The sequence below is a fragment of the Palaemon carinicauda genome, chromosome 44 (assembly GCF_036898095.1).
Source record: "Palaemon carinicauda isolate YSFRI2023 chromosome 44, ASM3689809v2, whole genome shotgun sequence".
NCBI lineage: Eukaryota > Metazoa > Arthropoda > Malacostraca > Decapoda > Palaemonidae > Palaemon > Palaemon carinicauda.
Genome location: NC_090768.1, coordinates 39,440,939 through 39,457,703, shown reverse-complemented (window position 1 = coordinate 39,457,703; position 16,765 = coordinate 39,440,939). Strand labels below are relative to the sequence as shown.

The 16,765-nt window shown below is 34.9% G+C and overlaps 1 protein-coding gene across 3 annotated transcripts in view; it reads right to left on the bottom strand.

Annotated features, from left to right (window-relative positions):
- LOC137634432 (uncharacterized) overlaps window positions 1-16,560 on the bottom strand; it is a 59,719-nt gene extending 43,159 nt beyond the window's left edge. For 2 of the 3 annotated variants that reach the window (XM_068366826.1, XM_068366828.1), the window contains exons 1-7: window positions 16,440-16,560; window positions 13,309-13,504; window positions 12,238-12,373; window positions 11,156-11,674; window positions 6,378-6,455; window positions 1,672-1,911; window positions 1,217-1,336 (exon numbers count right to left, since the gene is read on the bottom strand). In XM_068366826.1, the coding sequence (XP_068222927.1) occupies window positions 1,217-1,336; window positions 1,672-1,911; window positions 6,378-6,455; window positions 11,156-11,674; window positions 12,238-12,373; window positions 13,309-13,493 (1,278 nt within the window). In that variant the 5' untranslated portion in view covers window positions 13,494-13,504; window positions 16,440-16,560. The remainder of the gene's footprint in view (window positions 1-1,216; window positions 1,337-1,671; window positions 1,912-6,377; window positions 6,456-11,155; window positions 11,675-12,237; window positions 12,374-13,308; window positions 13,505-16,439) is intronic. The other variant, XM_068366827.1, reaches the window with a different exon arrangement.
- Between the last annotated feature and the right edge of the window lie 205 nt (window positions 16,561-16,765).

Sequence of the window (16,765 nt, the reverse complement as noted above, 5' to 3'; positions counted from 1 at the left end):
GTTGATGTACACCCCCTACCTGCATAGCGATCGCTGGCGTATTTTGAACGTAGAGTTTTCTGTCGAGCAACAGAGTTGCAGCTTATATAATCACCGGCTAAGTTTAATATTGAAAAAAAACAAATAGATCCAATTAATGCAAATAATAAGTACCGAGCCTGTATTTATGACAAAGTAATCATAATCTAATAACTTTTCTTTCATCTTACAATAATACTATAAACAAATATACTGACTTTTCCATTTTTCATGCCACACATCCTCCTTGGAGCTCATTTAACCTCCTTTTCAAAAGCCCTGGATTTAAATTAAAGGCTGATATTGATTGGCGAAATGTTAAAATTGGAATGAATTCTAAAACTGAACAAGTTTTTGCTGGGAATATCAAGTTAGATGAGGATAACTTTGATTGAAAAGTTAATTGGCTTAGAGTTCTCGTGAATATTGACAATGATGATGATAGAAGAATAGAAAAGAACAGAAACAGAAAGTGGCATTAACTGATCCATCGAATTGATGGAGTTCACCATTGGCTCCCAGACTGCAGCTAAAGTAGACATTCCAATCTAATGTGGGTGACAGTGTCCATATACATAATATTTATTCTACATTTGTGTATTTTTATACTTTCTGTTGTATTTGTTTGTGTTTTGAATGCTCTGTCAGATTGATTGGAGTGTTACTGTGGCCCACGGAACTTTGGCAATGCTGTATAGACATTACAGTCTAGTAAGTGGGGGGTTTTGTGTATTTGTTTATAGGATTTTAGCTATAGGAAATATAGCTTCACGGATTATAGATAGTTTTATAGTAATGTCCTTTCTGTCCAAAAGTTCATTTACTTATAAAGTAAGGGAAAAGTTTTTGTTGAAGGACTTAACTAATGGAGACCATTTGGCATACATCAGAGCTTTACTACCATCTAAAATATACTCAGAGGAGGCAGCTCTACTCTTCTGTTAGACTAAAGACCTTAGAGCTTCGAACATTAAGGTATCACAAACGTAACCTATAAGAGGGATAGGTTTCTAGTAGACAGGCCCTGGAAATCATGAAAAATGGGATAGATGAAGACCTAGAGCTAATGAAAATTCCGGAAAACCACCACAGGACAAAAAGGGTGGAATCAATTCTATTTCACAACAAGCACTGCTAATACATTTCTGATGATGGTAAATCAAGCTTCTCATCCTACTGCAGCACTTAAGATACATACCCTATCAGGACTCCTATCCCGATTGGACCGCTTGGGAGAAGAACCTCGCCTTGGAGATGTTCCTCGGCCATCATCACTTCTTGGCTTTGCAAACTTGGTATCAACAGTTTTTCCATCAATCTAAAAGTTAATAAACATATCAATACATGGTGTTAATATTACAATGCCACTTACTAGTATATTGGAACTTTCAAAAATTATAAGACGACTTACAACAGATTAAAAATATAGTGGCTATTACATAGACCATAATCATACTTTACTTACATTCCCATCCAATTAAAAATTACTATAATCATAGCCACGATAAATAAGAAATTTTTCTAACAAAATTTGTTAGTACCAATAACTGAAGACATTTATCTGTTAGTGCAAGAAACAATGTAATTCTTTAAAACAAATCATTTTTTTCATATAAACCCATAATTAAATAACAGCTTCACCTTAATACTTACAGTATGAGGTCCATTTCTAAAGGCATTTTCAGCCATATATATCTTTGCATATGTAACAAAGCCAAATCCCCTAGACTTCCTAGCCTTCTTGTCTTCCATTACAACAGCATCGACTAGTTCACCAAATCTTGAAAAGTAATTTCTGAGTGTTGCTGTATCGGTGACACTGTTTAAACCTCCTATGAAGAGTTTACAGTCACTTTCTTTATCTAAACGATCTGGATTATTATCTCTCTGCTCCTGGAAATAAATAAAAAATGCTATCAATGCATCAAAGTTGCTAAAAGAATGCTGTACATACTGTCTATGTATTAAGGGTACTTTACAATAAATTTTGAAACAAAATATGTGTTTACAGCACTGCATCATCATACCACAAAAAAATTTATTGGGCACTGAAATAAAAAACATTAGTTCTTAATCCAACATCTACCTTACTTACAAAAGACCATGGTGCAACATCAAGTCATCTTCCACCATTAATGCTTTTAATATATATCAAACCTACCATAACTTCAAAAGGGTATCATCAATTGTAAGTGAACAGTGCATTCATTATAAGCAGAAAAATATTTATCACCGAATGAGTCAAGAAAAGAAATTAATACAGGTTGAATCTCTTAAATTTAGCAACCTTGGAACCTGACCATTGTTAGACTACAGAACATGCCAAACTAAATAAATTGATCTTCAAGACCAATAAGAGAACACCGTACACATATAACTATAAGCTTATTTCATATTACCAAAGGTAAAACCAAACTAAAAGCAAAAATTATAACAAATTTCAAGAGTTCAAGATCGACTAGTATTAGGTGTGTGAGAGACATTGTGAGATAACAAAGGTGACAAAACCCCTTTACCTCAAAAAATTTGACATCATGATGAGCCCGAAACTCATACTTTCTTGACAATGCAGTTAATTCTAATAGTCAAGCCTTCTCCATCATGAGGCTCAATACTACACAGTACTCTAGAAGTTTTATTCCAGCTGTGACCAAGTTGTGGAATGATCATCCTAATCGGGTAGTTGAATCGGTAGAACTTCAAAAGTTCAAACTCACAGCAAATATTTTTATGTTGAACAAGCTTAGATAAGTCCTTTTATAGTTTATATATCAAATATCTGTTTTAATACTGTCAATGTTTTAAAAGTATTTTATTTAAATTTTTCATTACTTCTTATATCGTTTTTTCATTTCCTTGTTTCCTTTCCTCACTGGGCTATTTTTCCCTGTTGGAGCCCTTGGGCTTATAGCATCTTGCTTTCCAACTAGAGTTGTAGCTTGGCTAGTAATAATGATGATAATAATCTTGTGGGCAAAATCCCTATGATGCCATCATCAGGTTTGCAGTTGGCTCATCAGTGCCCCGAGTTTGTGGACCACCTAAACCTACAACAAAGTCCCAGGATAGGAAAGGCTGCTAAAAGCTCATTTTGAATGTAGACTGATTTATCAAGGAGGAATCCACAAAATACAGAGGAGCCTCTTTTCCAATTCCAATATTTAAGGGAAAAACACTATGACAACCATATCAGGTTTGCAGAAGGCATATACGGCGATGCCCTGAGGATAAACACCATCCCACCCTGGGACATAAGTAAAGCAAGGTGAATGGACTGTTCCCCAAGGAGGAGAGACCTAAACTCTATGGAGGAACTTCTTCAGTAAAGGCAGGCAAGGAAGTCTGTGATCTGCTGAAAAAAAAACTCTGGCCAGAGAGACACGGTCCGTACAGCCCCCCTTGTAGAGTATCGCCACCTACCTGAGAGCTAGCAGAACAGAACACCATTTGACTTGGGGCCACCCCAGTGTCCCTTAGAAGAACACTATCTGGACAGTGAGGGTATTGGATCCCTGGAGAGATCATTACCTGCTGCCAGTATGTTAGAATTATTTGCGATACTAAGTCCTGGAGAAATGATCACTTTCCTTTGAACCTTCACTAGAACCAATGCTGGTGTCTCCATTCAAAACTGTCAAGAACTATGTATTTGTTGAGTCTAACAACATCAGAAACATACAATTCTGAAATCCTAAAGAAACTATAACGTTTATTTTTAATAGCACAGACATTTTCTCTTTTGTAATCTCTTGTCTTCCATGGATTGTGTATGAAGGAAAGGATTTTTGATTGGATAGTAAATTTTAGCAAGCACTGGGACTAGTGGATAGCAGGGTATGCAATTTGAAACACAGTTGGCAGCCATTCCTTAACACCATCACCCTTTGGTCTGACAGGAGTACACTCCACATTGCATGGTACACAGATAGTCCGAATATAAAGGTTTCTGTGTAGGCTGGACTTGTGTGACACACAACTGTTTTAGAATTTGCTTGATCTTTAGATAATCCCTTTATTAAAAAAAATATCAAGAGGACCTATAATGGGAGCTGACCTGCCTTTGATATCCTGAAACTTTCCTTCTTAACACAGAACCCCTTTTTAGTCTTTATTTTGTGAATATAATTACTACATGAAAGGGTCAGTTGTGACGACTTATCACATCAGAAATATTAAACATTAAAAATACTCAAAAACATCCCTTAAAATACTTTGTACTACAGGTATATCAAATATTTTCTAGATTGTGTCGACTAAAGGATTATCTATAACTGCTATAGTAGAATCCATAAAAGAATTTATTTCCAAGCCTCTATTCAAAGCTTTGACTCTCTCCCATTGGCTTTTTGAAGGCTTGATCTGTAAAAAGAGGAACATTAATTTCATCCAATGATCAGGGCACATCTCTATATTTCTACTCTCAAGTTTACAAAAAAAAAGAGATTTCTGATAATCACCTTTAGATTGTGCACTGCTCAACTGATTCACTTTGTTCATTATTTATTTCATTACTTTAAATAACAAAATCCTTTGTTTAGGTTAGGCAGACTAGAATTAACAAATTCCATTGTTAAAGCTGGGTAGACTAGAACTAACAAATTCACTTGATTAGGTTAGGTAGACTACAATTAATAAATTTCCTTTGGGTTAAGAAGACAAGAATTAGAACATTTCCTTGTTAAGGTTAGGCCGACAAGAAAGAACAAATTTCATTGTTAAGGTTAGGCAGACTAGAATTAACAAATTTCATTGTTAAAGCTGGGTAGACTAGAACTAACAAATTCACTTGATTAGGTTAGGCAGACTACAATTAATAAATTACCTTTAGGCTAAGCAGACAAGAATTAACAAATTTCCTTGTTAATGTTTGGCCGACTAGAATTAACAAATGCTCTTGTTTAGTACAGTATAGGCACACTAAAAACAACAAATTCTCTAGTTTAGTAAAGCCACACTAAAATCAACAAATTCCCTTCTTCATGTTAGGCAGAAGTGTTAAAAGCCCTAACCTTTATGTAAATAACTTGCTCACAGGGACTATAATCATCAGCAGGTATTTTGTTATCACCCAAAGGCTTGTTTTCAAAAGAGAGTGGTTCTTTTCCAGTTAGGTTCAATAGCTTTTTTAACAAAATCTACTCTTCTGTTCTTCCTCTGTCCTTTAAAAGAAAAATTCTAAACTCAACTGATAAGAATTAGTGAGAAATAAAGGGGTTACCATCAACATTCTTGTTCAAAATAGGTAATGCACTGCATGTCTGGTGGCCAAGACCAGTTTAAAGAATGATCAGTGGTAAAAACTTCACAAGAGTCTTGTATAACCTGGTCCACTAAAGTAACTGGCTTGTTCACAACAAGAACCTGCACTGAATTGAGGTTGGCTGACAAGAGACACTTCGAAGTAAGAATATTAGTGATAAAGCAGGGAAATGTTCGCATAACCTGGTCCACTAAAGGAATAACTGGCTTCTTCAAAACAAGAACCTACATTGCATTGTTTCGAGGTAACATCATTAGTGGTAAAAGCTAGAGCCAAATATGGTCTGCCAAAGAGGTATTAAGCTTTTGTGTAGTGCCTGGAAAGTCAATGACATAAGTCAATAACTGGCTATTATTAGACTAGAGTTGAGATACTCTTTCTAATATTTCCGATTGTATATTCAACATGCCATGCAATTCAAAGCCAAGTTCTTCCTCGAAACATATACATTTTGGATGCCCAAACCCCTTAGCCGGCCTACATTAACAGACGTAGCCTGAAGTGAAGGGGAAGAAGCAGAGAAAGGGGAAATCTGGTTACCTAACCCCAAACAAAAACTTTTCACCCCTATCTTTTATTTTCTATACCTGAAGTACGACACAACCAGTTTCAAATAAGAAACACATCGGTAAGCTATATACAGTACTGACCGTACATCAAATGAATTTATAAACGTTCGCCAATAAACTAATATCAAATAATCAACTAATTTTGCCAAAATTAGCCTATCTACATTAAAATCTATATACCCTTTTCATATAGAAATTATTAGATTCTCTCCTAACCTAAGAGTGACTTAAAAACGACTATTTCACTCAAAGAATCCGGAAGAATGAGAAATCAAGATAGCAGCAACGGTATGGCATTGTTGACACAAGAAAAATTCTCCACCATATCTTTACATGCGGGAACAGAGGATTTTCACACATCTTCAAAGAAATCATAATCATTATTTCTATCACAGCCGAGTTTTTCATTAAAAGAATGAACAGCACATGAATTTAAGGAATAATGCATACTGTAATTACAAATCATGACTAAAGTACAGTAAACTAGAGCATTATAACATGAACCACTTAAAATAAGAATAGAAACTTACAATATCCATGGGTGTATTGTCATAATTATCTGGTGTCACCTCGGGATTTCCAAGAATTCCATCGCCTCTACCAAACATCTGGAGTAGAAATTTTAACAATACAGGCTGTGTTAGTATCACCAATAAAATAGGTGTGAAAAATTAACAAAATCTTTTAATTTCATTAATTCAACTATGACAAACAGCCTGAAAAGAGTAATGCTAACAAAGCACTATCAATATACTGTACTGCAATAATAGTCCCCTTTTTATCAACAATGAGAACAGCATACATCTTGTGTGTGTGTATCTTGTGTGTATGTCTGTGCGTACTTCAAGAAAATAACCAAGAGGAGACCAAATGGACCAAAAGAAATCTACAAGCCAGAAAGCAAAGCATATTGGTCATATACTGCAAAGATCCTTTAGTAGTTTACAGGGTGCTGCGTAAGACATTAAAAGAAAGAAATGGCTTACTGTACTATTAGGTCTACGGACAAAACATGAGGACCACTATCTCTAAGACATAATATAATAATTAACAAATCCTGCTATTAATTTATTATAAAATACTAGAGCAACATCACATCATCGATCAATGGATTTTTTGACAAAAATCATTGGTACAGTTTACAGTACTTCTAGCAAAACTTTGGAAATGTTTTAAGGTAATTTTTTAATACCTATTTCATTTGAAGCCATGAAAATAAAACAAACCTAAACCTTCGCTTTCCAAAGCTGTGTATATTGCGTAATGACAGGGATCCTTATTGCCCCATTTATTAATAACTACATTGCCTTTGCACAGTTTCGGTAATTACTTCCTCATGGCTTTTCTAGGATGAAGCAATATTACAGATTTCTGCTTCTCATAAATATTTACCTTTCTTTATACAGGCTAATTACATCACTGATATGACCATATACAGGCTGATAAGATCACTGACATGACCAGACATATAGCTACCTGTTCCATATAGCTCAATACCAGTTACTAGGCAGCAAAGCCAAAACAATTATTTCTGGACCGCCGAATTCTTGCATCATCCAACTCGTTCCTTATTTCAACCTGACACTATTAGTATCTTTTTATAGTTTTCTTAAAACATTTAAATCATTTTGGATATTAAGGTTCTTTTACTTTTACTTGAGATCAAAAACCTTATCTAAAAAAAGAAAAAAAAATTATTTCAATTCTTACCAAAGTTCATTTGCTATTCATGCTTTGTGTGAATACCTCGGCCAGAATAAAAAATAAAAATATAAAACCAAAATTTGTAAAGACGTATGTACTATCCTTTTTTCCCACCTGAAAGATGCGGTGCAAGATCGTTTGCTGCTGTGAGCAATGGGTTCCCCCAGCCACTGCCGTCACCTTGGGTTCTCAAATGTATACATATCAAGTTCAATTACTGTTCAGGGGCTACAAGCCAGTTTATTTTTCTGTTTACAGTACTCATATATTAGGAATGAGTAAATTCTTTAGCAAAAGTTTTGGTAGATTGTAAAGTAAATACAGTAAGATGATATCTGTGTATTTACTCGAGAGGATTTGTGCATTCTTTGGTTTGGATCAGAAAGTTTTGCTCAACATCTGAAGAATTATCTAAAGATACCTGGCTCTGTAACAAAAGACAGGGAAAGTGAACTTAAAAAAAACAGGGAAAATTTGTTAGTTTGAGGTCAAGGTCAGGTTATCAGGGTCCCCTCATCCCTGATGCTTCCCTTGCCCTTCAGGCTAAGTTTGTAAACATAGGCAAGGTTAGTAGTTTAGGCATACATAAATTGACTAGAGTTGTTAGCAGTATTGAAGGCACTGGTTCAATCATAGAATCTAGTAAGAAAAGTGATTCCTGTACATTCAGACAACGCAGAACCTTTTGTCATAAATTAGGAAATAAGGAGTTAAAAATCAAGAACTATTTTCCTTCTGATTCAGAAACTATCATGTTGGATAAAAGCTACAAAAATCACTCATTACCTTTCTATTCCAGGGAACCAAAATATCCTAGCAGATTAGTTAAACAAGAGGGACCAACTGTTACCCATGGAATGGTTTCTTCACCCTCTTGAATTTTACATAGTTCTAAAACTGTATTATTACGTTCAAAATTATAATTTGAATCCTAAAGTATAGACACATCATAAACAGCAGATAGCAGTTGTGTATCAGCTATGACTACCTCGAGTGATTTCCATTAACTAAAACTAGTTTATTTTTGACTGGTCACTTGATAATATATTTTCCTATAATATTGCATCTAACTATTTTACAAGCTCTGTATATAGCCACATCATTAAAAACAAAATTTCTTATACCTATAATCCCCCGACATTCATATTGCTTTCGTCTCTGGAAGCTTAGAATATCGGTCGACCTTAATACTTAAAATGAAGAAATTTCCCGTTTTCTTCCCATCCAATATATACTGTACTAATGCCTCTAGTAAAACAACGAAACCAGCATTATTCTTCACATGATTACAGTATCTCTTCTTCAGTTTCAATATCAACATTGAAGCAAGATGTGTCCTCTGAGCTGCAGATGTCAAGTTTTTTTTTCTTCTGATTTTATTGCTATTTTGGTGGTACTAACCCTTTTACCCCCAAAGGACGTACTGGTACGTTTCACAAAACTCATCCCTTTACCCCCATGGACATACCGGTACGTCCTTGCAAAAAAATGCTATAGAAAATTCTTTTTTTCATATTTTTAATTATTTTTTGAGAAAATTCAGGCAGTTTCCAAGAGAATGAGACCAACATGACCTCTCTATGACAAAAATTAAGGCTGTTAGAGCAATTTAAAAAATATAAACTGCAAAATGTGCTGGGGAAAAAATAACCCCTTGGGGGTTAAGGGTTGGAAATTTCCAAAGAGCCTGGGGGTAAAAGGGTTAAGATATCTTCTCAGGATTTGTTAGCAATCACTGCACTCTTGTGCATAAAAATTGTTTTTGGGTGATCAAGAATTGCATTCTCTCGGTTTCGTGCTGAGGACAATTTTCTAACTTAGAGAATCTTGTGAGAAGTGCATAGGCCGCATTTTTCCTTTCTGGGAAGTATGTTTTAGTATCAGAATAACGTTCAAAGCAAAAAAGCAGCTCATTTTTAGTTCAGGGGAAATCCAGAGAAGACTAAGCTTCTTGTTTAAAGAGGGAATGATAATGATAATGCCACTACAGCCTTTGAATTTCTAAAGCCTAATGAGTTACAGTCATTTTAAGTCATGGGCTTACCAACGGTTTAAACCTCTTTTGATGCCACCCATAACAAAAGCCCTTTCAGGCTCATCACTTTTGCCCAGAGGGAAAAGTGGAGCTCCTGCAGAAAGAACTTTATGATACAGTACATGGAAACTGTACGAAAATAGCTGATTTGTTATGCTGCAACAATGACTTTGATATAAATTTGATTGGTAATGAGTACTGATCGATTGCAAAAGGCTAAATATTTTATGGTGCGCAATGACATCAGGTGACAACCGACTTACATTGATATTTCGTGGCAAACTAACTAAGGAATGGAGATAAAAAAGAAAGAAAATTACTTAAGCAGTGATTTCAACATCCCAAACTTCCAGAGACGAAAGCAATAAGAACATCAGGGGAGATTCATAAAAATAATACTGTACTCAAAAATTTTCAAATATATCATACACTAGCTGCTATATGGCTCCATCTAGCTTACATCACAAAATATTTTTCCCTTGAACAATTCACTGAATTTTGTCTCGATACATCATCACATAAGAAACTTAATCCTCAGAGAAATCTGTTCACTATTTTGAGGGAGGATCAAGCAAGTTTTAATGTTTTTGTTTCTGTGCATACTGGCTAATTTGCAATATTTTATATTTCTTGGATATTAACCCTTTTACCCCCACGCTATTTGGAAATTTCCAACCCTTAACCCCCAGGGGGTTATTTTATTCCCAGCACATTTTGCAGTATATTTTTTTTTTAAATTGCTCTAATAGCCTTAATTTTTGTCATAGAGAAGTCAGGTTGGTCTCATTCTCTTGGAAAATGCCTGAATTTTCTCAAAAAATTATCAAAAATATGAAAAATAAATTTATAGCAATTTTTTGCAAGGACGTACCGGTACGTCCATGGGGGTAAAGGGATGACTTTTGTGAAATGTACCAGTACATCCTTTGGGGGTAAAAGGGTTAATATACTATATCCCATGTTTTGACTCCTTTCTATTAACATCTTTTTAAGAACTCCAGCTACCCACCTCCATTCACCCACAATGTGATTCATACCTAATGTCATTCTACTCCTATTTATTAACACTTACTCCAAAATTCCTTACAAGATTTCACCAACTAATATATCTTATTTGTCTAGTTCCTTTTATCAATATACAGTATAACCTTACCCTAACAGTGACCATAAACTTTCTATTACAACTACTTTTAAACTTTTCATAACTTCTCAGCAAAAACACTTCTAGAAGCATCAATTTCAAATTCCGTTCCCCAAAATCAGCTTACAACCGTTCTTTCCCTGAATTTTCACTTAATGCCACCCATATAAATATTACATATCACATCCTTGTCTGCTGCTAATACTTACATCAATCATAAGCCTCAATTTCATTATAAATTAAACTTCTAACCATTCTTAACAAACCACCCTTTAAAACCAACCCAAAATATGACGTCAATAATGAATGCCACATAAAGATCTCTCTAATTCACACTTAGTAAAAAAAAAAAAAAAAAAAAAATTACACGGTTAAAAGCATATATGCAAAAATTAAGGCCTTGTGAAAACATTTTAACTAATCCTCACCTGTTGCATTTGCATTACATTTCTTCGCATGAAATCAATGCTAGGCTCTGGAAAAGTTGAGTTACTGTGGTCATAATTCACAATTGCCATTCCAAGAGGAAGTCCATCATCAACAAAACCGATTTTGTTTGTATCATTTTCATCCTTCCACTGCAAAGCAGCTTGAAGAGTCATAAGCCTTGTACGAATCTCCCCGAGGGTTTTGGCCTTTTGGTCAGGGTCCAAAGCTCGATATATTTCCTCATTCTCCTGTTCTAGCCTTAGCACTTTCTCCTCAAGGGACTCTTTCATGTTATTCCCTTGGATTGGGCCCTGGGCCATTCCTGGCATCATGGGAGCCAGCAATGGGGCATTGTTTCTACCCGACATTTGCTGGGACCCTGGAATATCAGTGCCAGACTGACCCAGGACAATTTCAAACTCATTCCGAAGGGTATTAAGGACTTCATTAGCAAACTCATGTCGAGATATGTGACGGTATGGACACATTGGTAAAGAACATCCACCTTGCAAAAAGGCCTGAAAAGAAAAGGGATGGATATACATCATTAGTTTGTGAATTAAATACTGCTACAATATCAAAAATAAGCCTAAGGAAAATAAGAATATAAATTTAAAAGTTCCATAGCTAAAACATATGAGAAAGAATGTTAGTGTATATGCAAGGATTCTACACAGGCTAATAACCCTAATTCTTCACTCTCATATTTGCCAACGCTTATATCTCAAATACCTTTAAGCTACTGTACTATCTTCTAAAAAAAGTTACTTTAGATTCTCAAAATATACAGTAATTGTTTATTATAGGCCTGAGAAATCTAAAGCCCAGATTCAATATATTGTTGTGCAGCCCCGGGACTTTTTAAGTTACTGAAACTATAAATAACCAAAATCTATTAAGACTTAGCCTCAGTCTTCAAAATTCCTTTTTATCAGTCAAGGTCATAGCAGCTATTAGGAAATAATGAAAGACATGACTATTACCACAATGCTGATTTTACAGAACCAGGTTATTCCAATTAGAGGAAAAGAAACAGCTGTAACAAGTACAGGACATTTGTAAACACACAAAACACACTTACTTTACAAGTAGCTCGAGTTCCAGTGAGTGCCACATCAAAGAGTAATGCTTTACGCATAGCCTGCTCAAGAAGTGTGGGCGCTATATCTTTCCTTAGCCTATAAGCATCTTCTTCATCACTGGTCACATGAAAAAAACTAAAGAGAAAGAAAAAAGTTATTAGAAATTTAAAACAAAATAATTTCATGCAAAGATAATGTCATTGAATTTAAATTATATTATATCTAATTTCCTCCAAATCTATTAAATATTTGTTGCTAGGCAAGCAAATCCAGATTTTACTCTTTAATGACACAAGCATGAACGCCAGACCTCATCAGCACTACTGTACATGGAATCTATTCATCCTTCCAAGTACAGCATCAATACTAACAGAAGCGAGTACAGAGAAGTGGCAGCATTAACCTCACAGATACAGAAGCATGAAAATATATTACATAGGTCAATCCAAGATTGAGCTACAATAACACATTTTGTATGGCACTAGGCTGTCAAACTCCAATACTTACACACTGCATCAATTACACCTGACATGATATTCCCTACCAATATCCTGTGTAAAAACATTTTCTCTGGACAACTTGATAATGGAAAACAATTGTAAGAATGACCAAGCATCAAAGGAAATGTGGTGCACATGTGAAAGGCATAAAGAGGAACAATGTATTGAATAAGTTTCCAACATATATGAGCATAATTTAAGACAATTGGTAACTTGAACCACGGCCCCTGACATAACCCAGCTCTAATAAATACTACTGTATAAAGAACATCAATCTAAGTAGAGGATAATAAGAAGCCAGGACTGTTCACTTACATTCTTAGTCCTCTACCTCTTCTCATATTATCAATAAGTTGCGCTGCAGCACAAATAAGATGTATTTTTCAATATACCAGTTACATTCAGGTCATAAGGAATTTCCTTCCATTGCACCATACAAGCATCTACCCTAAATACGAACAGTAATACTATTGATACGTAAAAGTTAAAATGATAATAAAAACATATAAGTGTTTACTTTCAAAACCTAATGCAAAAAAAGACATGTATAGGTAATTAAAATTTACTCACCTGCAGTCCTGACGAAAGCATTGACCCCTTTGGAAATCCTGACAAAAATTGAGCCATGCCACTGATGGGCTATCCGGATTCAGATTATATTCTGGATGGTAGAATGGGCACGCGTCACCACGATTGCATCTGTTACGCAAAAAAAGACGACAAATAATCGCCTCATTTTGTATCCCTCCTTGCATATTTGAGGTTTCTGCAACAGGAAAAAAGAAGTTAGCTTATCTGCAATCAAATTCAATTGAATAATAATTATAAGAAGGGATTCTATTCAAAAAATTCATGATGTGATTCAGTGGGAGCAGTTACTTCTCCAATATAATATAGTAGTGATATTTGTAACTATAAATGAATTTCCATGATACTCTCAAACAGATTAGGTTTTTATAATAATTTCTGAAATAAAATAATCTTCATACTGTAAATAGCCTATACTGTGAATATCAATGGGTTATTACTATTTTCCAATCAATTATGTTCAAATCTGTACATTTATTCCAATATACCACATATCAGCTGTTTCTCAAAACGATAGTAGTGTGATGTGAATAGGTTAGTCCTCCCCACATTGAGGTGATTCAGAATGTAGAAAAAATATGTTCTTTTGAGTTTTCTATTATGCCACTAACAGTGACAACTTCATGTTCTGATATTTCCCTGATGATATAGTTTTCTAGAAGCATTTTCATGTGTTTTACATAATTTTAATAAATTTTTTTTACTAAATATTGGATATCAGAACCGTTTAAAATAAAAATATATCTAAAATAAACTTATTTCCCCATGTTTACGATGAATGGTGCATAAGTAAATAATTACAGAGATTGATGTGAAAGCCTATGTTGTTGTTCATTAAAATTATAAGAATGGACATGTAGACCTAATCTTGCAATATAATTTAAATATCAGAACATAATGTAAAAGTCTATGCCCCAATTCCAATATGTGTTATAGGGGATCACTTGTGTAGGCTTTTCTAAATGAAAAAAGCAACATGTTTTTAATTGAGGCTGTTTTTGATGAAACAGTAAACAGATGAATCTTCATAATAATCTGAGATATTTATAACAAAAGTATTAAAAGTGGATATGCTGTATACTCGCGAGGTAACTATACAGTATTCTTAGTAATTCAGGGACAATTACTGGTAAATTTGTTATAGTATAATCAAGAGTACAGAGATCATATCTATAGAAATCAATTTCATTCTGGTTATCATTTGCACAAAGTATATGTGTGATATCACTCCTGACTGCCTAGAGGCACAGACCACGTTACACAATAAATACAGGTGAATACTGTACGCTCAATTATGTATGGAGGTATTTGTAGTATGATGAAGACAGCTACGAATGACTCCATAGAAAATGGGTTGAAAATCACGTTTTCTATGCATTCGAAAGTCATGCGTGTAGCAATCTCCCACCATATATCACGCCTCTTTTTTTGAGATGACCAATTACAAATGTCTTGGAGGAAAAGCTTAAATCCAATGGGTAGGGCTAAACTGCAATGCTACATATAAATAACTAAATTGACAATGGACAGGTAAGATTTACATTATTTCCGTATCTTTCCGTCAATAGTATGACATTTGTTGATTAAGATCGTGGCATAGTAGTCGAGTTCAAATATGTGGGGAGTACAGGGTAAAGGACCCCAGCGACGACATGGAGTCCTAGGTTGTGTCAGGGGCAAATAAGAGGTTTCATTATTTGATAGTGACTATGCTCAGGTACATAAGCAATTACTGTTGCCTTACAATCCTGTTTTCTATGGTCACTACCATCAAGGACGGGTTAAAGTTTCACGGAAATTAAGGGGAGATATGTATTAACCTAACGTACTCCTACCCAAACTGCCACATCCTTACTTACCAGGGGGAGGGAGCTAAGCTCACAGGGGGACCCCTGTGAGACTTAACCTTACTAAGCTAATAATGAGAAAACAAGCATTTCCTGGAAAATTTGTGAGTAGTGTCTAAGTAGTTGATTCACAGAATTTTTGTCCACCAAAATACTCGTAAATTTAGCCAACGCACGTAGCACAATGTATAACGCATTTGCGAACAAAGGAGCAAAATAATATCAAATAGCAAGCAAAGCAAGCCACACTGGGGCAACGATCAGTGAGTGAATAATTAATAGTACAGCTGACAAACACACGGGCAAATATGCTTAATGAAGTGTGGGTGATGACGGACACAGTTAAGAAGGATTCTCATTTTCTATGCAAGTGGCAGGGTTATATTAAGTCAGAGTCCCACCCAGCGCCATTACTGCTTGCCAGTACATAGGAACTTGATTTATCTTTTTTATCGTGGGCGAAGCGAGCGCACGGTCGAGCAAAAACTGTTACACTTCAGTAATATTTCTATCGAGTCTAATGGTTTTTGCTCAGCCGTGCACACGCATCACTCGCATAAGAAGAAAAACATTAAGTTCCTATGAACTGGCAAGCGGTAATGGGTGGGACTCAACCGTAATATTACCCAAGGCAGGCCTGGTGATCCAGCAATCTCCACACGTACCAAATTTGCATGGAATAAAGTCGATTAATAAAAAGGCAGTGTGTAGATAGTTGTCACCAAATCTTTTATGATTCAAAATAAAGTGTCTTTTTATCTGGAATTGTTAGGTCACGGAACTTCAAAAATTAGCCCTCATTCAAAAACTATCCATTTCCAGCACATATATCAATAGAGCTTATAAAAATATGTATATTTACCAGAAATATCATGCTGTTACATTTGTGAAATGAATGTGAGGGAAAATATTAACCAACCATATGGCATTGGAACTACAGTACGACAGATAGCATAGGTTACCGTTACGTAGGTAGATATAAAATTTACTAAATCGAAATCAATTGCTTTTTATAATCACAGCACGACATATGAAACCTTAGGACTATGAAATATGGCACAGCATTCACCAACCATTTGTATAACATATTGTATTATTGTATAACATAGTGTATAACAGCACAGGACAAGGCTAGACAAGAGGAATGATTATACGGCCTTGGCTATGCCTAAACCACGATAATCCAGCGTTTCCTAAATAAACCACATTTAAGACTTGATTACCGACTGATATAAATAGTAAAGATTGTGTGACATTTCTACATACCTTGGCTTTAATTTTCTTGGTAACGTATTGTAAAATTTACTGAAAATTAGACGACTTAATCTAAAATGATAACGGTGCGTTGTGTTTTCACGGTAAACAACAAACACTTGCGCAGTATTACCAAGTAAGACACTTACAAATGTTTCTTTTCAGATATCATTACTACGATAATAACTCTTAAAAATTGTTAATTTGTTATAATAATATTTTATTATCTAATTATATTTAGTAACATTTGATACAAATAAGCTTTTAAAATCAATCGTACTTCATATTATATAGAATTTGAGTTTTAAATGCCTGGCAATACTGAAAACCTTTATATT